Below are 23,433 nucleotides of genomic sequence, written 5' to 3' on the forward strand. Positions count from 1 at the left end.
TGCGATATTACGGTGCAAAGCCCTGGTGATCTGGCCTTTAGATTATTTGTGCAAAGCTGAACACCAGACTCAGGAATATGCTCTAGCCCCGCACCCCGCCCCCCCACCATCCCCGCCACCATGGGCACTTGAAGTCGAGAATTGTCTTGTAAATCAAGGTCCGCCCTGCCAAGCTATAAACCAAATACAAAACCAGGGCTTCTCAGCGGACAGACCCACAATGAGAGGAGAGGAGCCACACGCAGAGGAGCAACCCCAGGAAGCAGTCAGAGGCCTCTTTCCAGAGTTCCTCTTCCAAAGACAACCCGATGTAGCAGAAGTGCGTTTGTACTTGGACAGAGCTGTAAGCCCAAGGAGACTTGCACACATGGACTGGGGGACATTTGCAACACGGGCACAAACCATGCAAGGAAATGAGAGTCCACCTCGCAGCCAGGGTGTTGTGTGCCAGTATGTGAACGTGTGAAATCTGGCCTGGCACGGCCTCTAGGTCTAAGAGAAGCAGGTGGCTTTGTCCCCGGAATGTGAATGAGGGAGCCGAGCCCGGGCTTACGAAGGCAGTGTTCCGTGGCGGGAACACCTCGTCTACGTTGAGGCTTGGGCAGAGCGCGAAACTCGTAGTGAGGCTTCCGGGTCTGAGCCCCCGACTGCATTGGAAGCCCGCAGTGGGGACAGTCTCGCTGTCCCGGGAACAGCGCCCTGGGAAGCCGTTGAGCGGGCCCCGCCGCGTCCCCCAGCCAGCGCAGGCGGCCCCACGCGCCCGCCACTCTGCTGTGCAGCCAGCACTACATTCCATTTAAAAATAACACCCACGTGCGCTGGTAAACAAGCGCGCGCGGTTGTCGGTGGCGCGCGCCCAGAGCGAGCCTGTGGGGCGCGCGCTCCCGCCCTCCTCCCGCACGTGTGTGCCGGCCCCGCCCGCACCACCCCTGCGCGTCCCAGGCTCCTCCCCCTCGGCGGGCCGCGCACCGCCCCCGGGCCCAGAGCTCCGCGGCTCCAGGGCCCTAACGCCCCTTCATTGCCTGGCGCGCCCCGCAGAGTGCTCTCCAACTTTCCTACCCCAACGCTACCTCATCGCAGCGGGACCCATCGCCCCAGGTCTGCTCCTTCCCTCCCCTCCCCACCCCTGTCTTCTCACGTCCCCTTCCCATTTACTCTTCCTCTGTTGGCGCGCAAAGGATTGGCTTCTGCTTTCTCCTCTCCTCCCTCCCCTCCTTAGAATTTTACTCGATTGTTTATTATTTGCTGGGGGCGGAGGCGGGGGGCGGAGAGGGATGTCTTGAGCCTGGAGACTCGTGGCCGCGGCCAGTCAGCGTGCCGCATGGCTTGACGAGTGAGCAGCGCAGCGAATGGCGACGGGGCGCCGAGCTCCCGGGTCACGCGCGTTTGGATACAATGACATCATCTGTTTGTACGCGTCGAACTAGCTTGGTGCAGGGGCGGAGCCGTGCGTCACTTGAGTGACGGGCCTTGCTCAAAGCCCGGAGCCTGGAATCCGCCGGGTGGGCGGACTTATGCCTACGCTGGGTTGGACCTTTTTGTGTATCGGGGTGTTGCTGAGCCCGCTCTAGACTCAAAGATACTTCTAGTGACTTGGAAGGATTTAAGAAATGAGATACTGATAAACAAAAGTGGATAGAGTTTTGGTGTGCATGTCGCATGTAGGGTATTCTTAGTGCACAAATGAATGACTTGGGCACTGATCATTGGATAAAAGCTTGTAAAGATTTTTTTTCTAAACCTAAAGGAGTATCATTCTTTAAAAAGTCAAAAATGCGCAATTAGACGTTTGCTGTCATTTACAAATTAGAGTAAAATTATTTCCCATTCACAGTTGTTCAAAATCTGCTCTTGGGTTTAAGAATGGAATAATTTGCTTTTTCCAGAGTTAGTTACACTTCTCCCCTCGTCTGCCATCAAATCCCTGAAAAGTGAAACACGATTGCGGTCGAGTGTCCTGGGTAAGAGTGTAAACCGCTTGGTGCCTGATCAAATCTGAGGGCATCAGGTTATCGAAGTTCTGAAGGCACCAACATCTTGGCTTGTCAGTATTTCCACGCCGAGGCAACCCTTGGCTATCTACGGCCAGCATTTTATCTCAGGTGTTACTTGGTGTCCAGTTCTAATGGGGAACCGGACACCAGGGCGGGCCCAGAGCCTGGCGGACACACGCGCTTGCCGGGGACCCCGGGTGCTACGAGACTATGCTCATGGAGAGTTTGAGGCTCTGCGCTCCCTCTCCTCTTTGGCCAGTGCCGCGCTTTGTCGTGGTTGAGGCTCTTGGGAGCGAGGAGGAGAAGAGGAGGGACCGCTGCCGGAGCCCGCCGAGTCCCGGCCGGCGGCGCGCTCCCCGACACCCACGCCTGCAGCCCCGCGGAGCCGAGCCGCGCAGGCGCGCGCGCGCGCGAGTGCACGCAAACACATGCACACACACGGACACCAGCACACCCGGGCCCTCTGCCCAGCCCTCCCCCTGGGCGGGGACCCGCCCGCCGTCAGCTTAGGTTGAGGCACCCTGCGTGTGTCTATAACTTTGTGCTGCTGCCGCGGCCGCCCTGCTCGTGGAAGGGAGGAGGAGGAATGTGGAAGGCGGCAGCACGCAGGCTGACAGGCGGTTCTTCTGGAGGGCTGCGGCGGTGGCCGGAGCGCCTCTCTTTCGCTGAGGTTGCGCGCCCCCTCCTCGCCGTGCCCCGGGCCCGCGCGGGATTGTGCGTCCTCCCCCCTCGTCCCTGAAGGGAAGGAACCGAGGTAGGCGCCAGAGCTGTGCAGCGGGGCGGTCGCCTTCCCGGTGACTCCGGATCTGCTTCCGAGCTGGGCCAGGCGCTTCCCTTTTTCCTCCCCGTGACTCGGTGTGCGCGTCCTTCTTCTCTCCCGCTAGTGTTTTTAAAGGACTTGAGTGAAGGGGGGAAAACTGTCAAGATGGCAGCAGCGGGAGCAAGGAGGTGATGAACGTGCTAGTCCGGGTTTTCTGGCGGCCCGGGAGACTTGGTGATTCCCGACCTGTTGGAAGATTTATGTTCCTACTTGTCCCCTCCCCTTGTCCTTTACTGGGAAGGGGGTGGAGGGCACAACGTCTGTGAGAAAATAAACCGCACAAAATCCCAAAGTGGCCGTTCTTGCGCGGCTCGACCGTTTGCGAACACCCGCGGAGCTGCCTGTCCCCCTTCCCGTCTTTTCTTTTTTCTGGAAGTGACAAGGGCTCGTCTGCACTCGGACCCACGTCCGCCCTCCCGGCCCGCGGGCGAAGAGGGGAGAAAGGAGCTGCCAGTTCGGTCTCTTCCGCTGGGAGTGGGGTAGCAGGGGAGCGCGGAGGCGGCAGGGCCAGGGACCCGTAGAAGAGCCGAAGGCGCCACAGACTTTGGCGGCGACGCCGCGGGAAGCACTTGAGCGGGCCCGAGCGAAACATAAACAAACGCACGCCCGCCCCGTCTCGGGCTCAGACCTCGGCCGGGCTGCGCCAGCTCCGGCCGCTGCCCGCTTTAAAGGCGCGGCTCGCGCCCCTCCCCCTTCGCCCCCGCCCCTCCCCCCTCGTCCCCGCCCAGCCACCTAGCCCAGGAGAGACCTGCAGATCTGGCGGCGGCGGCGGCTGGGGGAGGGGGCTGCCCCGTGCGAGCCCGTCGATTCGCCCGCGTCTCCCCAGCGGCCTGACCAGGGGGCGGTGTCTGCTGCGCCAGGTTCGCGGGGCGCACGTCTCCAGGTCTGCCTGATCCTGGGAGGCGGGCAGGCGGGCGCGGTGCGGTCGGGAAGCGGCGGCGGCGGGTGAGGACTCACCGAGGTCTCGGCTCCAGCCCGGGATAACCAACTCCCCTTCTTTCTCCTCTCGTGCTTCTCCAGGCGGCGGCTCTAGCGGCGGCGGCGCCCGGGAGCCCGAGCCTTCGCGGCGTCCCTGTCCCTCCCCCGCCGCACCCCGCCCCGGCCGAGAGGAGAGCGCGAGAGCCCGAGCCGCGGGCGGGCGGCGAAGATGGCAGAGGCGCCGGCGTCCCCGGCCCCGCTCTCTCCACTGGAAGTGGAGCTGGACCCGGAGTTTGAGCCCCAGAGCCGGCCGCGCTCCTGTACGTGGCCCCTGCAGAGGCCGGAGCTCCAGGGGAGCCCGGCCAAGCCCTCGGGAGAGGCGGCCGCTGACTCCATGATCCCCGAGGAGGAGGACGATGAAGACGACGAGGACAGCAGCAGTCGGGCCGGCTCGGCCATGGCGATCGGCGGCGGCGGGTGCGGCACGCTGGGCGCTGGGCTGCTGCTCGAGGACTCGGCCCGGCTACTGGCTCCCGGAGGGCAGGACCCCGGGTCCGGGCCAGCCCCCGCCGCGGGCGCGCCGAGCGGGGCGACGCAGACGCCGCTGCAGCCTCAGCAGCCACTGCCACCGCCGCAGCCGGGGGCGGCTGGGGGCTCGGGGCAGCCGCGGAAATGCTCGTCGCGGCGGAACGCCTGGGGGAACCTGTCCTACGCAGACCTGATCACTCGCGCCATCGAGAGCTCCCCGGACAAACGGCTCACTCTGTCCCAGATCTACGAGTGGATGGTGCGCTGCGTGCCCTACTTCAAGGATAAGGGCGACAGCAACAGCTCTGCCGGCTGGAAGGTGCGTACCCACCTCGGGCGGGCGGCGGGACCCGCCGGGCCTCCTGCGCAGTACGAGACGCGCCTTCGATTCGTTGGAGCGCTCCTGCAGGCACCGGGGAGAGGGGTTGGCAGAGAGCCTCTCCTGTGAGGCTTTGGGGATTCTGCGTTACCTCCAGAGGAGAGGAACCTGGGGATGGCTGCGGAGGGGGCCCGGGGGAAGGAGGCTTCCTGGGAATTTTCGGGTATGGCCAGGTGTAGAGAAGGGGCAAGGGACTCTGGTGAGGGAAGATCAGACGGAACTGAGTGCTTTTGCCGGATTCCCGAGACAGCGCGGAGGAGGTAGGTCTGGGGCCAACTTTGGAGTAGAATTCAACATAGTGGAGGTGCGGTGAGGGCGCTGCAGGTGGAGCGAGCGGACGCGGGGGAGTGTTTTGGACTTGGTGCCCGGTGGAGGGGTTGGATTTGTGGTTTCCAGTAGGTTGGAGGAGCATGGTGCGTTGTCACTAGCTGGATGAGAACCCCTGGGTCCAAGTTTTGGGTTTGTGGTTGTTAACTCCCAAAGGCGTAAAGATCTCATTAGAAAAAGCAGTGGTTGCAAGCCTTCTCCTGGTCCTCTTTCTTCACATCTTTATTGTTTAGCAATGTCTCTTCAGTAAATCTGCCCCTAGTAGCCTCTGAGATGTTCTGGGACCTGGAACTAGCCAGTTCTGCCATCGAGAAACGATCTGGCCTCACCTGCTGCTCCCGCTGAGGCTGTACTCTAGCGTTGTTAGAGGTGGAGTCCAGGTGTGGAGGACTCAGGGCCCAGCGCTTTACCTAAGTCTCTGGGAGAGAGATTTGGTGGCAGGGCTGGGCCGTAATGGCTTCTACCAATAAGTGAACCTGAAGAGAGGCTCTCTACTGTTCCTTTTCAGCCTCTTGGGGCACTGGACACGTGGTAGGGAGAGAGGTGTGGAAAGGCCTATGATGTAATGACTTCCTGCAGTTGGGCATCCAAAGAGATTAGCCCCTGTGCCTCTGCTGATACCCAGCTGCTTTGCTCTTCCTGGCACCTTATTTTTCTAGCCTCTTATCCAAGTATATGAATGTGACAATACCAAGGCAAAAGAGAGTCCTGTACAATTGCAATTGCTTCTCTTTGCAATTAGCTTTTTTTTTTTTTTTAATGGGTAGCTGCTTCCTCCTTCTCTCCCTTCCTTTATTGTCTTTGGGGAGCCCTGTATCTTCCTGGGCTCCCGTAGGTGTAAGAAATAAGAAATTTGACCTTAGTGGAAAACTGAAGCACTAGAGAGGAAACTGTATGTGAAAAGCTAAAGAATTTAGTGTATTGATTATTAATTTGCTTTAAAAAAACCCGGTAAAGTGCTGGGTTTTTTTTAATGGCCAGTATTGGAGAGGTCTTGTTTAGGTTTAAACCTTGTTTAGATTAAACAAACTTTAAAAGCAAAACGTCTGCTGTGATATTATTTCACAATTCTGTTTCATTTCCTTTAACAAGTGCTGACATTATGAATGTTATATTTGATTCGACTTTATTTCTTTGCAAAGGAATGCCAGTTATGTGATACGGGGGCTATGTACAAGAAAGGATGAGAGTTCCATTTTAAAGCAGTGCTAATGTGATGCCTTTTAAAACTGAGTTTCTAAGAGGATAGCAAGGGTTAATCTCAGTGTACAATGCTAGGAAGGGGTGAGTTTACAGGATCTAAGAGATAGATTTGGGGTTTTGGAATATTTTTCAGATTTCTCACACTCGAAATTTAATCCTGCATGTTTTAATTTGGTGCAGAATATCTGTTAATTAAGTTAGCTAACTTTTAGTTAAAAAGTTAACATAGGAAGGGTTTTTACCTTTCTTATGATTTTTAAGGTTACAAGAGTAATTCCACAACTACCATTTCTTGCTATTGTGCTTATAGTTAAAAATAATAACAATTTAAAAGCATTTGACTTTTTAAGGAAAGATTTATGTGAGAAAGTGTTATTACCAGAAGAAGCCATGAATTGAGACTGGGAGAATGGAGAAAATTATATTTTCATGTAGTTTGCAGGATTTGCAGTAGAAATTTTGGGCCTACTTTGTGGTTTTATGTCCTAACCATTTCTTGGTCTCATAGTTTCTTTTTCCCTTTTCTGCTGTTTTAATCTCTTTAAAATCTTATGAAATAGTATAAATTGAAATTCTCAACCTTTAATATGTTTAAAATACAAGGACACATTTTATGATTATTTTTAATTTAAATTTTTACACCAGTTCCATTTGAGTATTATGCGACAACTAATCCTTGAAGACTGTAGGAATATAATCTAGAGTTTTTGTAAAATGACCTTTATCCAAAGATGCAACCATGCAGGAACTTCCAAATCTTTGATGATAGAAAAGGCCCTTTGAAACTGGAGCTGGTTTCATATTCCGATATGACTAATAGCCACCCTTTTTTATGCTTGTGGTTTAGTGGGACCAGAAGAAGGAAAAGGGAGAGGTCAGGAGCTAATTGTGACCCATGTCTATATGTCCAGGTTTCAGAAGTTGATTTCTATCACGATTAGTCATTTTGGAAGCATGCATGTGCATTTAAACCACACTACTTTCATTCTGAGTTATGTATTCATTTTTTAAAACTCTTAAAATTTCTAGAATTCAGATTAATGTCTCCTAGTCATGTGTGTACTATAGGCACAGTATGCAGGGTCTAGACTTTACTTTTGTGGATTTTTGGGCCATCGCATTTATGAGATCCTGTAACTAGGATTATTACCCTAAGATCATAGAATGAAAGAATTAGAATTGAGGCCTTGGAGATAAGAATCGAGACCAGTGATTCAAACCCTTGATTGCATATTAGAATCATCAGGGAATCTTTAAAAAAATACTGATACCCAGAGAATCTGATTTAATTGTGTTGGTGTGTGGTGGGGGAGAGGTTTTAGTGTTTGGTGGTGGTTAGCGGGGAGAGATTTGAAGTCCTGCTGGTGATTTTAATGTACTGCTGGGATGAGGTTCACTAATCTAGTTCAGTGGCCTTATTTTATAGGTGAAGAACCTGGTTTTTCAAGTTAGTGACTTTTCTAAGATCACACAGCTAGTTAGTACAGAAGTAATTAGTAGCCGCAATTCTTAGTCTTTGTTCTCACACTATTTTTCTCTTTGAATTGATTTTTTTTTTTTTTGAGGTCATTTACTAAGCATTGAGTAGTCTTACATAAGTAGAAGTTGCTTTCCTGAAAAGCATATTTGCCTCAGTCTAAAAAACGTCTTGGTTATTATTTTGAGCATCAAAAGATAGATGAATATTGATGTAGGCCGAGTGAGTGCATCATGTTTGTGTAGCAGTTCAGTGCCTATCAGTATGTGTATTTGGGGATTGTGAAGTGATAAAGGTGGCACAGAAGAGAGCATTTTAACAAAAGGAGGAAGTTCTTGGTTAACTTGGGTTTGTCAAATGTATGCTGTGCCAGGGAGAAAGGTGATAGATATCTTACAGGTTCCCTTACCTCAGGCATTAAAGTAGAAATGAATAATCAGATGTGGTTAAGAGGGAGAAAAGATTACATTTCCTTCAATTCATATTAAGTTTACTTACACTGTACCCATAACTAAACTGGTAAGTTCTCTCAGTTCCTCCTGTCCTGGGTAGACCTCAAAGACTCTAGATTCCCTTGTAAGCCCTATTTATCACTTATTTTCCTATACACTCCCACACACCTGCCTTTTCCATGGGTCAGGGCACAAAGATGTTAGGCAACCACGAGTTTCTGTGGTGGTTCCCACAATTTCACAAGTGTAAGATACTGTGCGAGGACTTCTGCTGCCACTTCAGAGAGTAGTTCAAGAGACCAAGTCTTCCTTCATATGAGAATATCCGCTCCTATGGCTTCTTCCCAAGGTAAAAAGATGAGAGCTGACCTGCCACACAATGCTTGTTTACGCCCTCACTGTTAAGAGTTTTTTAGATTAGTGCATCCAGTTCCTTTTCAACATACCGAATTAAGAAAATGTTATTTTAACTGCAACTTTTATGTTTAAAAACATATTTTTTAAATTTCAAAATGACAAAATCATAATATTGACACATCGTCTTGTAATTCTGACCTCAGTTACCTTTGGAGTACCACCAAAGGGGCGGTTTATGGTCGTGTGTGAAGAATCTGTCTTCTGCTTGGTCCATGTTGCTAAAATGCTGTTTTGTAATTTCCTTTGGCAGTACTGTCTTCGTCAGTGATTCTCAACTAATATACTTCCTCTTCCTACAGCAGCAGTATACTAGGGGGACTGTTTTTCCTCTTTTTCAAAGCTGTGTCATTGACCTACGAAGTGAAGAAATTGGCCCTTTTAAACTTTGATCTGTGAGCCCCATGTAGCAGAAAGATGCTTTAAAAAAGAAGCTAAGTGTTTTGATGTTTATCTCTTTAGAAAATGAAATGAAACTATGCAGACTTATTTTTAGGAGATTTTAGGAGGGTTTTATTTTAAGAGAATGACACTGAAGAAGAACATCTTGTAGTTAAACTTCTTAGTACTCTACTTGTGATTCTTATTTAAAATATGGAAGATATTTTTATTTGGAAGATTAATGAAGTGGCCTTGTCCCACTAAAGAGTCATTTACTTGCTTTGGACAAAGTTTAGCAGACTCTATCCATCCAAAGATCTTGATTAAAAATTGCGAAGATAAGACCCTTTTAGGCCTGTGTGTTCTGGTGAGGTATCTTACTTACCATTGCTGATGCATCAGATTCCAGAATCCCAGGGCTGAAGAGAATATGGAATTTATTTTATTTTCATTCTCACTCATCTTTCTTGTAGGGGAACGGACTTGATCCTATTCTTGACTCCTTGTTTTCCTCCTCACCTTTTCCTGTATCATAAGTTGAGGAGTCCGGAAGGGCCACTTTGGCTCTTTGCTGCTATAGAAGGAACTGGGGGTGACATACATACAAGTGGGTATCAGTGGACATTACAGCTGGGGTACCGAAAGTGAGTAAAAGATTGGAAAGAGAAAATCCTTTTTACCCATTTAAATCACATGCCATTTCATTCAACAGATATTTGTCAAAGGCATACTGTGTGCAGGATATTCTGACGGCCCCAGGGTTATAATAGCACAAGACAAATACGGTTCCAGTTCACAGGAGTTTGTGTTTTACTGGGAGAAGACAGAAAATAAACTTGCAAATCTGTGTTCTGTGAACTTGTCATTATTGTCCATTCTCTTTGCCTTTTTCAGATGTGTACTTCTGCTTTCCTTTGTGTTTCAGGTCTGCAGAGAAGTTATCAGCAAATGGCAGAGTTGGTGTTGAGCTCTGGCTTGGAGCTGGCTTTTAATTCTCTGCGAATTATTTTCAGCTTGCTTTGGAGATGCAGGGCCACTGTAACATGGCCCCTATAATTTGGATCTGTTTGGGAAAAGCTGGGGCTTTCCCATATCCACCCAGATTAGGGAAATCCTCCCACTTGGGGCCCTAGACTCATCTGGGATCCCAGTTCTGTCTCATGGGGCCTGCTGTAGGATTGGCCTTCTTTTGGAGTGAATGTGGAGCCTTGATACAGACAGCTCATCTGCATTACTTTTGCCTCAAATTTAGAACTAAAAGAAATGTTAGAGATCATCTAACTATTTTACAGGTGAGGAAACAGTCCAGGATCATGTGGGTGACTGGCTCCGGGACCCACAGCTAGCAGCGGTGGAGTTCAGAGTGTGTCCTTATGAGCCCAGAGCACCACCGTTCTGTAATATCTGCTGCTAACCATTGTGGTTTCACAGCTGTTCGCGTTAGTGCCTCCATTTCTGCAAACTCTTACTTCATTTGCTCGCCTTTTGCTCCCCTCCCCCGTCCTCTAGGCTGCCTCACACTGGAGTAGCTGTGTTTCTCTTTTTGCATTCCCCATCAGCACTCTCAGCTCATCTTGCTGAAAAAGCCTGCTCTATTCACAACACCTTACCCAGCATACCCCCTGACTCCTGCCCACTTCTTTTGTCATTTTTTTGTGACTCTTGTATATTCTCAGGTACAGTGTAAGAGCCTTGAGAGAAGGGAATGAATGTTTACCAGATAAATAAGAATTTCTGATTCTTGGAGCTGCTTTTGGGGTCACTACGTCCTCACCCCGCGGGGATAGCCATGTTCTGGGACTTGACACTGAAAGAGGGTAGGGGGTGTTGTGACTCAAGAGTGAGGTAATGTCATGTGTAGAGTCGTGGATACTTGTAGCTATGAAGGTGAACCAAGTTTTGGACCTCCTAGTGTTGATGTCGATATGATATAGTGTAATTATGATACAATATTCTGTTGTCTAAGGCATTTTCTCAGTTTCTCATTTCCTAGTGTAGAAGTCCCTGAAAACTTCATCAGCGCCAGTTGCTACCCATCACAGAAACTGAGGGAAATCTGATGTTGGAATGACCTTTCGTTAAGAGAAAGTTCAATCAAGCCTGCCCTCTGTGCGTGCCCCACTTTATGCTGTGTCAATACGTACCATCCAGAAGGAGTCACCATGGACTTGTTCAGCCTAAAATTTACTAGCCCACTTTTTACAGGAGCAAAGCTGTTGTGTAAAACTAAGTTGTCCATAATGTTCTGCATTTTGGGGTGTAAGTCTCAGATATACTTGAAGTTGTCTGTCCATGGATTGGAAAATAGAAGTCACACATGAAGGAAGAAAAGAAAGCAAGCAGTCTTTGAGATGGATTTTTTCAAGGAGCCAGTCTGTGGCTCTTCTGAGATAGTTTTCTGAATAGGTGGGTGGGCTGGTGATTATGATAGAAGACTCCAATTCTGATTGCATCACAGCTGCAGACAGACTCAGTATCTTCAACCATTTTATTCTTGATCAAACACTGTCATTTCTCAATATCACAATTTCCCCAATTGGAAAAAAGTACAGTAGCAGGTACTATAGAATATCGTGAAGTATTCCTCCTTCCTGGTAAAATGCAAATGTATGATTGGAGAATGTTTTAAGCTGGGCTTTTCTAGAGTGTATGTCTTCCACTTTTTCACTTGGACATTTTTTTGAGATTTTAATCTTCAGACTTTTTCTTTGCAGTGCAGCAGTTGCTATTATGAGATAACATTACAAAGAGAAATGGACCAACTTCTCTGATGGGCTGTGGTCCTTCCAGTAATTTTCTACTCTACTAATCACTTACGATGAGGAAGTCAGGTTATCCTTGTGGCTCACCTGCCCTGGCTATCCAAATGTACCCTAGTCCTGCAGCGGAGAAGTGAGCACAGAGCAAGAAAAGCTCTTGGTACACTTGTTAGGGGACAAGACCAACACAGGAAGTGACCCCTGCCCCAAATGAAATGCATTAGCTTTCCCTTGGAGTGAATCCATAAAAAAGCCAAGAGGGAGATGGCTTTGGCAATTTTCAGTATGTGTTTTGTAATTCTTTATTTCTTTGAAGACCTTTGCGTGTGTGTGTGGGAGAATCCATATCGTATTTTTTCTTGTGTTTTAGATATCTAGAGAAATTAATAACTTGGCTCCTGAAGCCATTAAGAATTTATTTTAAATTCAGAGCCAGCAGAGGGAGTACACAAGACTTTAAGCTGATCTCAAGTATTTTTTCCCCACATAGCAAAAGTAATACCTGGATTAAAAACAAAAAAGATCTTTAATATATAATGCTTTTGTGTAGGCTTATGTCGTCATCAGAAAAGGATAACTTGCAGGAGGGGTGATTAAAAACCTAAAGTAATGTTTTAAAAAGAAACCTTGCTTTTCTAAGACCCATGTTCCACATCCCATCCCCACATAGTTAAATGAAAGCCTGTTTAACTGAAAAATGTCCTCCCCTGCCTTTCATCTTTTTGCTACTCCGCCTCTGATAATATATATGTGAACGTTCATCTATACCTCATACCAGACTTCAGAGTATTCATTCAGGTGTCTGGGTTAGTGGAATGTCTCGAGTTGTAGTGCTGTTTTGGTTGAGATTTTTGATGTTTTCCAAAACATCAGTTTTCCATGGGTTGAGAGAAAGGTAAAAGATGTATTGTTTCCAACTCAGATTTAGTGTCCATGGATTCCCTGGAGATTATAACTTTGACATTTCTTATAGTTCTGTGATGCTGAGATTTGTCATGTCTCGCCACTTTGCCCCCTATTTTGGTTGCGGTAGTTTATTTTAATTTGGGAGTTGTAGTGGGTTGAAGAGTATCTCTCCACAATTCATGTCCCTTTGGAACCTCAGAATGAGACCTTATTTGGAAATAGGGTCTTTCCAGAGGTAATTAGCTAAATTAAGATGAGGTCATGTTGGCTTAGGGCGGGCCCTAAATCCAGTGACTGGTTTCCTTAAAAGAAGAAAGGAGGACACACTAGATGCAGAGAAGGCCTAGGGAAGACTGAGGCAACGATTGGAGTGATGTAGTTACAAGCCCAGGAGCACCAGGGATTGGTGGGAGCTACCAGGAAGAGGCAAGGAAGGGCCCTCCCCTAGAGCCTTCGGAGGGAACGTGGCCCTGCTGACACCTTTTAGACTTCTAGTCTCCAGCACTGTGAGAATCCTTTAAAAAAAAAAAAATTGTTTATTTAAATTAGTTTCAAGTATACAGTACATTGGTTAGAAATCTATACTGTTCATAGAACGATCTCCTTGATTGCTCCCTCCCTCCCCTGGCCTTCTACTTAGTCATCATATTAATGCTAACTGCATTTTTAAAATTATTATTATTTATGCCTATAGCACCCGGTCTTCCTAGGTGGTTTCCCATCCAAGTACTAACCAGGCCTGACCCTGCTTAGCTTCCAAGATCAGACATGGGGCTTGTTCAGGGTGGCATGATCATAGACCATGGACCGTGTCTCCACTGGTGTGCAAACCCAGGACCTTCTGTGTGTGATGCAGATGTGCTGACCGCTACACTATGGAACCACATCTTGCATTTTGTTTTTTAAGTCCCCAAATTGGTGGTAATTTGTTATGGTATCCTTAGGACGTGAGCACAGCAGCATAGGGATGGAAGAGAGGGATGGGCAGGGTTGCAAATAGAGGAGAATAATAAAAAGATTTTGTTAAAATTAAAATTTTAATCATTCATTTCTGGTAAATGAAATTTCGTTCTTCATCCTGCTGTGAGAGACTGAACGGACCCATGGATTCTCCTTGATTTCCTGATTAGAACTATTAGAACTTGTCCCACCCTCCCATTTCCACTAGCATTTGTCCTTGGCTCCGTCCTCACTCCTCTTAATGAATTTCCTCTTCTCGGCCTCGTTTGAAAAATCGGTGGTATGCTGTGCTTGTGGAGTCTGGGCTTGTGGGTTACCTAAGGCTGTGCAGTCTGACTGAGAGCTTTGATCTAGAACAGTCAGTCTTCAAGGGGAGAGAAGAGCCTAGGGTCCTTAGTGGAAGGATAGTGTCAAAGAATCCTCTCGTCCCTCACCCTGTCCGGGCTTGAGAAAATGGAGCCTTGTTCGATTCACTGTCATTGTTGATGGTAGTAAGGCTAAGCCAGAATCTCTAGAGCCCTCTCAGCTCCTAGTTAACATCCACCACCATACATAGTTACAGATTTTTATGTGTGTAATGAGAACTTTTAAGGTTTACTCTCATAGCAGCTTTCACATGTACAATAGTGTTAGTAACTGCAGTCACCAGGATCTACATTATATCCTCGTGACTTATTTATTTTATAACTGGAAGTTTGTACTTTTTAAAAATAGCTGGCATTTTAAGAGTTGCTACTGTGTGCCACATTCTTCTCGTATATTACCACTAATCCCCATGTTGATCCTTCGGAATACTGTCTTGAATGCTTATCTTTCCAGTTGTGGCTGAGTCAGGGTAACTAACACCTCTCTCTGTGTTGATGCGGGGTGGACTTTGACCCATGATTTAGGCTCCTTCCCTTGATTTTTACATGACTTAAGAATTGGGTCAGTGCCTGGGCTTTTAACTGGAGAGTAGGAGGCGTGGGTTTAGAATTCAGTTAGAAACCTGTTGGTTTGGGGATTCTCATTTCTGTTTGGTCACTACCTTGTGTGACCATGATTTACTATGGGTCAGATACAAAGTGTCCTATTTAGAACTAATAGAGTGATACATAGTGTGTAGAAAGCCTTTGGGTTGGGCTATTATCTGAGAAATTTCTGCCTTGGAAGAACAGCATATCTGTGCTTCTGTAGGCTTCAGGTAGGTAGATGAATGGAGACAATACCAAGAAAAACAGATTTCAGGAAAAACCAAATTTACAAGAAGTTCCTGGCAGAAGTTTGGCTGCCGAATCAAATATCATAATTAAAGGTATTAAAAATATTTTGTGAGGTGGTGACTCTTTGCAGTGCAGTTACTAGCGTTTAAAGGCAAACTGCCAAGACAGAAACAGAAAATGTTGCATAATGCAAGTTGCTGGCCATGTTAAAGTGTTTATTAAAGAGCTTTCTGTTTTTATCTTTAAGGTAGAAATACGTATGAATAGAACTTGAAATGATGGCTTTAATTGGCCACAGGAACGCAAGACCCACATGCCCTAAGATAAAATGTGGCCAGCAGAATACTAATCTTGTGCATGTTGGAAAAAATTTCAGAACTCTCAGTTTCATGGTAGAGATAGGTGAGTAGTGTCTGGATCGTGTCCAGAAGATAGACTGAAACCCTATGATAAATGTGGAGCAGGCAGATGGTTCTGCCTGATAACTGAATATGGCTGTGGAGTGGGGGAGGTGGTGGGGCTGGAGGCAGTCGCAACGGAAGGTGGCCATGGCCAGGGTGGACTTTTAAAGGTACTACGCTGGGTGTAAACTTGAAGTTTAAGGAGGTTGTAAAATTATATCAAATACAGCTTATCAGATGTCTCCTTGAAAATTGATGGGACATTAGAAAGATCAAGTGGATAGTTAAGTCATTAATTCACGTAATTCAAATTTCAAAACTGCTTTTCTTTTCCTGAAGTGTCCCAATTTTTCTGATAATTAATTTTTATTTATTTATTTATTTATTTATTTATTTATTAAATTTTTTTTAGTTGAGGCAACCCTTGGTTGACCTCACAGATTGCAAGGACCTTGTCAGCTTACAATCCCTTATTTTTTTTTATTTTTTATGCCTACAGCACGTGGTCTTCCTAGGTGGTCTCCTATCCAAATACTAACCAGGCCCCACCCTGCTTAGCTTCCGAGATCAGTCTGGATCAGTCTGTTAAGGGTAGCATAGCCATAGACCTAATAATTGAATTTTAAAATGATATTTTTTTCATCATAAATTATCTAGATAACTCTCTCAGTTCCATATTTCATATTGGGCTCAGCTGAGTGATGTTTAAAGCCTGTTTACCTTCCTTTCCTTTATTCTTTTTATTTAAATTTTAAAACTCAATGTAGTTTAATTTTTTTCTAATACCGTAGCGGTTTTATAAAATAAAATGCTTTCTCTAGACCTCTCCATTAGAACTTTTCCTGTAGGTAAATTTCTAAAAAATATTTACCTAATTTAAAACTCAGTGTTTCTCTTCCAGTTTTTACCTTACACAAGAGCTATCCTGGGGCTTTGTGCCAGCATTCATTTCCAAATCAAGGACTTGTTAATGTAATCCTTCATACATATAACCCTTGTACATCTGCATCTTAGTTTGCGTTATGTACCTTTTTTTTCCTAGTGGGTAAAATGAGAAGGGACATATCTTTATTCACTAGTTATATTTTAGTATAGTCCTATTAACATTCATTTGCCATGTATGAATATACCTATCATGCAAATAGATAGTGGCCCATGGACTACATTTTAAGCAAGGTGATTTCTTCTAAATAAAAATTGAAACTGAACCTGAGCATTCCTCTGCATTTCTTAAGGAGAATAAAAATCAGTTAGAGCAGGTGCATCATTTGTGTAACCCTGAGAAGCCTGGAATGGGCTATGAATATGTTGTGAGCCGGATTATTTTAAAGCTATCTTTGAGCTAATACCAGTGTGAGCATGCTTTCTTCGGTATGCTTGGGCTCTTAAGCTCCTCCTGATAGATAACTTCCTAGGTGAGCTAGTATACTTTTCTTGAAATTAGTGGCCTAGATCAGGCCTTCTATCTCCAATCCTGTCTAATAAAGATAAGCTTACAGCTTTCTGTTTGAATAGATGCATGTCCTCTGCTGAACTGAATTGTTTAAATCAGTCCTGTTTAGTGTCTTCCCTTTCCAAGAAAGTCCTTATTTTAGGCTGAAAGTCTAGGTCATTTGGACCATATTTTAGACTTTACCCCTTTCAAACTTCATGTGAGTTACTAAGGTGAAATTTGGCACTTGACCATGGGCGGCATTTAGTAGGTATTTTCTTTTAGGAGGTGAAGGGAACTTTATTGATATAGTTTTATAAAATCAGAATGCTTTGAGTTAATTCGTGGGCAGTCAGTACTGAATAAATGAAGTACCATGTGTTAAATTAGGAAAGCTAACTCATGCTAGTGAAACTACTGTCTTCTAAATTGATTTTAAAATAATTAATGTTTTTATCAAAACTGATTATTTTAATAAAAAAATTCTCATTTTTAAAATGCATATTTATCCACGTTTTTGTTTTCTAATCAAGTCAAAAACTTTGATGAATAAGTTTTACCTGTTAACGCAGTGGAAATACATCTGGATTTTTCTTCTTTCTGCTCCCAGTGTTTGGCCTGTTAATGTGAGCAGAGCTAATTTCACCTGACGTCTGTCTGTGTTACCTGCCCTGAGATTCCCTGGTCTGTTTTGTGTTCATCGTTCTGCCTTAAACAGGGTTGTAAAGCTTTCAGACATTTTTTTTTTCCCAGCTTGTTAACACATGCATCCGTGCTAGTCAAGAAGGAAGAGAAGAAAATAACTCTATCTTGATTTTATCATCCACATCTCATGATCTTACAGCTTCGAAAGCTGTCAGTGTGGTTACTGGGAGGATAATTTCAATTACCAAGTGCTCTGAAAGTTGCTTCTTCAGTCTTTCGCTTTCCCGTAACAACGACAACGACAAATAAACAAAAATTTAATTTTGCTCAGGGATAAATTTTATTGTTTTTCTGATACATGATTTCAAAGTCGAAACTTCAGAGGATTTGTGAGAAGTTAAAGCTCTCTGCTTCAAGTTTCTAGTTATTAATTCTTCTAAAAAAGTAGTACATCTTGTTAAAAGGGTTTCTTAATAGATCTTTGGACTGGTACCAGGTTTTTGGTAAATGAGGGCACTTCCTCGATCATCGAGCCATTTCTGATTTTTGAACCCGAGACAGCTGACATAGGGTTGATCCTTAGATCAGTTGCAGGAACTAAGAGCCTCAGTTTTACTTACCCTAATCATTCCCAGCTGTTCTCCTTTTCTCTCTCACTGGACATCATCTAAAGGAGGCGCACTGCTCTTCTCTCTTTCCAACGTCCACCTATAATCTCCTTTTCCTCTATTGGTGGTTTTTAACCTCGCTGTATTTGAGAATCACCCAGGGAACTTTAAAAAACACCTATATCTAGGTCCTATTCTAGACCAATTTGGTCTGAATCTCTAGGTATGGGGTCTGGGCATCTATATATTTTAAAGCTCCCCTGTGATTACAGATGTACAGTTAGAGTTGAAAACCATTGTCAGAAAAATGAAAGATTTTGGCTGTGGAAGTTATCTACTATTCTAGTATTGACTTTTAGACCTATTTCTATCCTCTTCTCCATGGGAAGATTACAAGGTGGAGTTTGCTCCCTGGAAGCTCCATATAAAAAGGAGCATTGTCAAGCTGGGATCTAGGAGGACAGTCGGCTTCTAAGATAAGGGCATCCTTACTTAACAAACTGTGTTTAGGATCTCCTCCTCCACGTCCTTTCCTATAAATGAGTGTGGTCTCTCTAAGTTTCCAATTCCCACTTGTTTTTCTAGTCTCGACTGGACCCCAGCTAACTTATTTTAAGTTTTCAGGAATTTGTAAGAAGAGATGGCGCTATTTCAAGTCATTGCATAAGACTTGAAAACTGAGACACATGCATTTAGTACCCCTCCTTTGTGTAACCTAATCTGACACACTAGACAGTTCTCCTGTATTCTGATGCATTAAGCTGGTGGTTCTCAGAGCGTGTTCTCCATATCAGTAGCATCAGTATCTAAGCATCTGGGAACATCCAAGAATCTGTTGGAAATGGAGATTCTCAGGCCCACTCATACATACTGAATCAGAAACTCTGGACCCAGCAATCTGTGTTGTAACCATACTTCCCGGTAATTCTACTGTAAGTCGAAGTGTGAGAACCACTGCTTTAAGTCAATTGCTAAGTTTAGAATTCCTCTGGTGACAGCTTAGGAGTCAAAAATCAAAATTCTCATACCATCCTGGCTTCAGAATTCTGACAGGGGTGGGAAAAGATGACAAGCATCTTGTACGTTATCTGCTGAAAGGTAACAGAGACCTAGCTTGAGTGTTCTAGAGTCCCCTCCCCGCCCCCGCAGATCCTTGTTGCCATGTAGCCTTCTGTATGGGGGCGGGGAGGGAAGGGGGAAGGACACCTGCTAAGGTGCACAGAGGAAGCCCGCTGTTCACCCTAGTGTGTATATTGTGTTCAAAGGACTTGTGTTTAGTTTGGCTTCCTATTGTTTCATGATCTTTTACCCTTACTTTGTTTTGGTCTTTTGAGGGGAATGTTTCCTAGTTTTCAGACCAGCATCGGGCAGGGGAGTAGTTGCACTGACTCATCCACAGACGGACATGGGACATGTGGGAGAAAGATAAGATTAAAATGTGCTGGGTGTAATCAGTGTGAGAGGATGAGCGAAGTGAAGGGGAAAGTGAAGCAGCTCTCGTGAGAGGTCAGGGGCGAGAGGCGGTGGTGGGGAGATGGCATCCATCTTGGCTCAGACTCTGGAAAGGCACACAGCCTCTCCCACCACAAGGTGAAGCCAGGTAAAGATCAAAACAAGTTATTGCTGCTTGTCGGTATCATTGGATTCTGTAGTCCATTAAGCAGAGCCTCATGATCAGCCATATCAAACATAGCTGATGGCTTTAGAAATATAAATAGTGCAAAGAACAGTGGATTGGCCAGGACTTGAAAGTTCATTTAAGGACCTCTTAGCAGCTGCTTCAGAATGTTGCCTGAGATTCATAAATACTCTTATATCTGACACATTAAACAGACCAAATAAATAAATAAATAAATAAATAACAGGATTAATTTGGTTACAAATTCTGCTGTTGCATACCTTTTCCTACATGAAGCTCTATCCGAGATGATATGGCTTGGGTGCCGTGCTTCAGAGGGACAGTGATCTGTGGTATCTCTTTGGGAATGGGGAAGGCAGGCAAGTCATTCCCTCAGATTTACCAAGATTCTTGAGAAGGAAGGATCAAGAAGGCAGGTCCAGGTTTTGAGACATCAGGAGGTTTATGCAGTGGTGGGGTAAGCTTATGAGAAACTTATGTCTAGGGCCAGAGTTTGGAAGAGAATCCTGAATACTGTACCATTAACTGTAGACAACATTCAGAATTGGACTCCAGGAAAGTACTAGGGATTTTTAAGATCAGAAGTCAGTCGGATGCAGCTGGTAGGAACTTGAAGCGCTTTGGACAACAGGTTGCTTCCCTAAGATGCCACTACTCACAGATGAAATGTGTCAGCATGTGTCAGTTAATTCCATTTTGGTTTTTCAAAAGGATGGGCCGCTGCTTGCATGTTTTGGGGACAGGGAGAGGGGGATATCTTGAAAAAAACCTGTCATCTAGGATACATGTACAGAGGACTAAAGTGCCTTAAGGAACAATCACACTTATAAGAAAAAGTCTGCTGGCTGCAGACAAAAAAGCTTGGCTCCTGGCCCGAGGATCATGGGGATCTGAGTCTTTGACCCCTGTGGTCCAGATGTGAAGGTGGTAACAAGGACTTCTATCTTCTCTACTCCTTTTTAAAAAGTCCCTCTAGGAAGCTGTTTGAGAAAGTTCTGATACTCCCAACTTCCACATAATGCTGAACTGGGGAGAGTTGTAGTTGTAGTTGGAAAAGCTTTTATTCTCTCCCCCACAAAGGGCAAAAACCACTATATCTTCAATCTGAATTGGTGCAAAAGGGTGTGATGTGTGCAGTCACAGCCTTAGGTTCACACATCATTTTCATGGCTGTAACTAAAAGCTGCTTTTAACTGAACATTTGTTATGTGCCAGACACTGCTGAGAGCTTTAGGCATATTAGCTCTTCCTCTTTACAGATGAGGAAACTGAGGCACAGGATGATTAAGTGACTGGCCAAGGCTGTATAGTTGGTAAGTGATGGAGGTGGGATACCTGCATTAGTATGTCTTTACTTTGATGAAATAAACTCTAAAATCACTAATTTATTCAAATTTTAAGGATTTTGATTTTATAATACTGCCTGAGACTTCTTCACTGGGCTGTTCCTTCCTATCACATCTCTCATTTTGATTTAAAAGAAGAGAAAGGAGGGGAGTTTGCATGATCTTTTGTTGAAATTAAGACAGATATGTTCTACCTGGCTCATCACTCTTTCAGAACCCATAAAGAACAGATTGAGTGTTAGGTTGTAGATAAGCAAGCCTTCACATTGAACACAAAAGGTTTTTACGACTTACACTCCTGTGAAGTGTAATTATTCTTAGGGATGGGACTCTCCAAATTGCCTTTTGTCTCCTCACTGCAAAGTAGATGTGTATTCCAAGGAGGGTGACCCAATGCGTATTCCAAGGAGGGTGACCCAGGTCATGTTTTGCAGATTCAGAACTGAGACACAGAGATGCTGTCACTCTGAACCACATCTAAACTCCCCTGTGGTTACTGCTTTTCCCCTCTCCCTCTTCCCTGTGGAAGTGGAGCCAGTCTAATTGTATGTCACCCCTGGGTACGCAGCCACGTCATGCTTGGCCTGGCTTTGGAAGCCAGTGGGTCCTTTAGGTCTAGCTTTCATTCTTTTCTCTGAGTCTGCTGCGTACTTTGAGGCCCAGGACATTGTGTGTGATGGTTCAAGAAGGTGACCTGACGTGAACAGGTGTCGAATGATGGAACCATCAGGAGAAGGAGGCCATGGACGATTGCTTGATTGGCAAAGAAGGATCTAGGAGCATTGGGTGATGGCCTAGTAAAAATACCTTGGCAGAAACTGGAGGGTTGTAGTTGTGTGATTATGGTGAAATATTAGGGGCAGTGGCAGGGTTCAGGACAGATGAGCCATTATGTAATTTCTTAAAAGAATATTATCAAACAACACATACGTACTCTCAAATGGTATCAGTAATGAGCACATTTTATAATTAAAATGCAAACAGTTTGCTTTCAGTCTCAGTCATGGAACCATTGAGAAACTTTGAGGGAGGAAAATGAACTATAGCACTTCTTACTCTGGAAGGAAAAAGAGGAAAAAGCAAAGTCATTCTGTGGCTCTGGAATAGCAAAAAAGTAATAATGTTCTCTGTTTTGATAGTGTCTTCCAAGGAGTTCAGAATTATAGTTTTTTCATTGTCAAAGTAGGAGAGGCATTCTGTCTGTAAACTAAATCTCCCAAAGTCCCCTGTGTTTGAGGGGCAAAGGAATGAGAAGAAAGAAATAGGAAACTGTATGTTCCATCTTTTCTCCATTATCACCCTTTCATGAAAAATGATCTGCAGCTTGCTGCCAAGACTTTGTTAAAAGAACTTGGTTGTCTGGTATTTTTCATCTGCATGAAAAATAAAGTGACTATTTTTTCTGAGATTAATGAGAAAGATAAAGCTTTCTCAATACTTAAAATATAGGCTGTATACTCCAAGAAAAAGCCCTAAAAACAACCTAGGCTATTTCTGGAATACTACATAAATTGAGTTTTTAATTATCATATAGGGACAATATTTTCCTTGCCCTCTTAACCCCCAGAAAAAAAGGAGAAATCAGTTTCTTTGTTGGTTCAGCATAGGCCATTTTTTTAATGGCTGCTTAAGTAAGTGCCTACCGGCTGCTTTTAGATTAACTATGGGGATCATCCTAAACATCCTGTTTTCCACATGTGGGAAGCAGGCCCACAGGCTTGTGGTTTGTCCTAGAACTTGTGGTGAAGTAAAGGTGAAGCGTGTACTAAGAAGTCCAAGATTCCCGGCCCGGTGTTCTAGTGGGAGGCAGTTTTTCATCCGAGAGGTCATGTGGAAATTTTTCTATCTAGTTGTAAGAATTCAGAAACATCTCTTTTCTCAGTCATTGACGAATAATATTTTTAAAAGAGCTTAGACTTTTTAAAATGAAAATTTTGCATTCTGCATGTAAACAGATGCCTTGAAAGAGCTAGAAGAAACTAAATGAGCTGTTTGTAAGATGATGCATTTATCCTCTTTAACTTAATACCTGCCAGTTAGGTTTTTGTAATGTGGATGACAAGTGACTCCTAGAAAATTTTAACGGGTAAGGCTATTTCTTTTTCAAAAAAGATAATTTTCAGGGCAGATTTTTGATAGTTTGTTTTCTCTTGTTTCCTGTATATAAAGCTAGGAAAGCCAAGTTTGACCCATAAAAAAACAGTGCAGTAGGTCAGTGGGCACCTTGATCTGTTATTCACTTCCTATGCTAGGTGTAACTAGCCCCACATCCGCCAGCCCAGTACTCCTGACTTTTAAAACTGAGACCGCCCTTCTTGGCAGATCCACTTTATGCACCTAACATTCTGTCCATCTCCCCTGGACCTTGTTTCCTGGGGGATTTTCTAGGGAAGGGACTAATCCGAGAAGCAAATTTATGCTCTGAGTTCCGGAACTGAATGCCTTGGATGTCATCTGATTTCTCTCTTTTCTGGATGAGGAAATTAAGGATGAGCAATGCAAAGGAGCTTTACCTGAAAGTGCACAGTGAGGCCACTATGGGTTATGACCTGGCTCTGGAGGTCGCTGCAGCCACGACCACTTTGTCAGAGGAAGACTTGCCCGACTGTCGTGAGGATCTGTGATCATGCCCTTGTCTGCCC

The 23,433-nt window shown here is 45.1% G+C and overlaps 1 protein-coding gene across 3 annotated transcripts in view; it reads left to right on the top strand.

Moving 5' to 3' along the window:
- Nucleotides 1-985: 985 nt before the first annotated feature.
- Nucleotides 986-23,433, top strand: part of FOXO3 (forkhead box O3) — a 107,474-nt gene continuing 85,026 nt past the window's right edge. The window contains exons 1-2 of one of the 3 annotated variants that reach the window (XM_039869952.1): nucleotides 986-1,098; nucleotides 3,835-4,579. In XM_039869952.1, coding sequence (XP_039725886.1) covers nucleotides 3,962-4,579 — 618 coding nt within the window. In that variant the 5' untranslated portion in view covers nucleotides 986-1,098; nucleotides 3,835-3,961. Of the gene's footprint in view, nucleotides 1,099-2,572; nucleotides 2,749-3,586; nucleotides 3,698-3,834; nucleotides 4,580-23,433 lie in introns of those variants that run through there. The other 2 variants (XM_039869944.1, XM_039869961.1) reach the window with 2 other exon arrangements.

This window comes from Pteropus medius, unplaced genomic scaffold (assembly GCF_902729225.1).
Source record: "Pteropus medius unplaced genomic scaffold, Ma_sr-lr_union100, whole genome shotgun sequence".
Classification (NCBI taxonomy): domain Eukaryota; kingdom Metazoa; phylum Chordata; class Mammalia; order Chiroptera; family Pteropodidae; genus Pteropus; species Pteropus medius.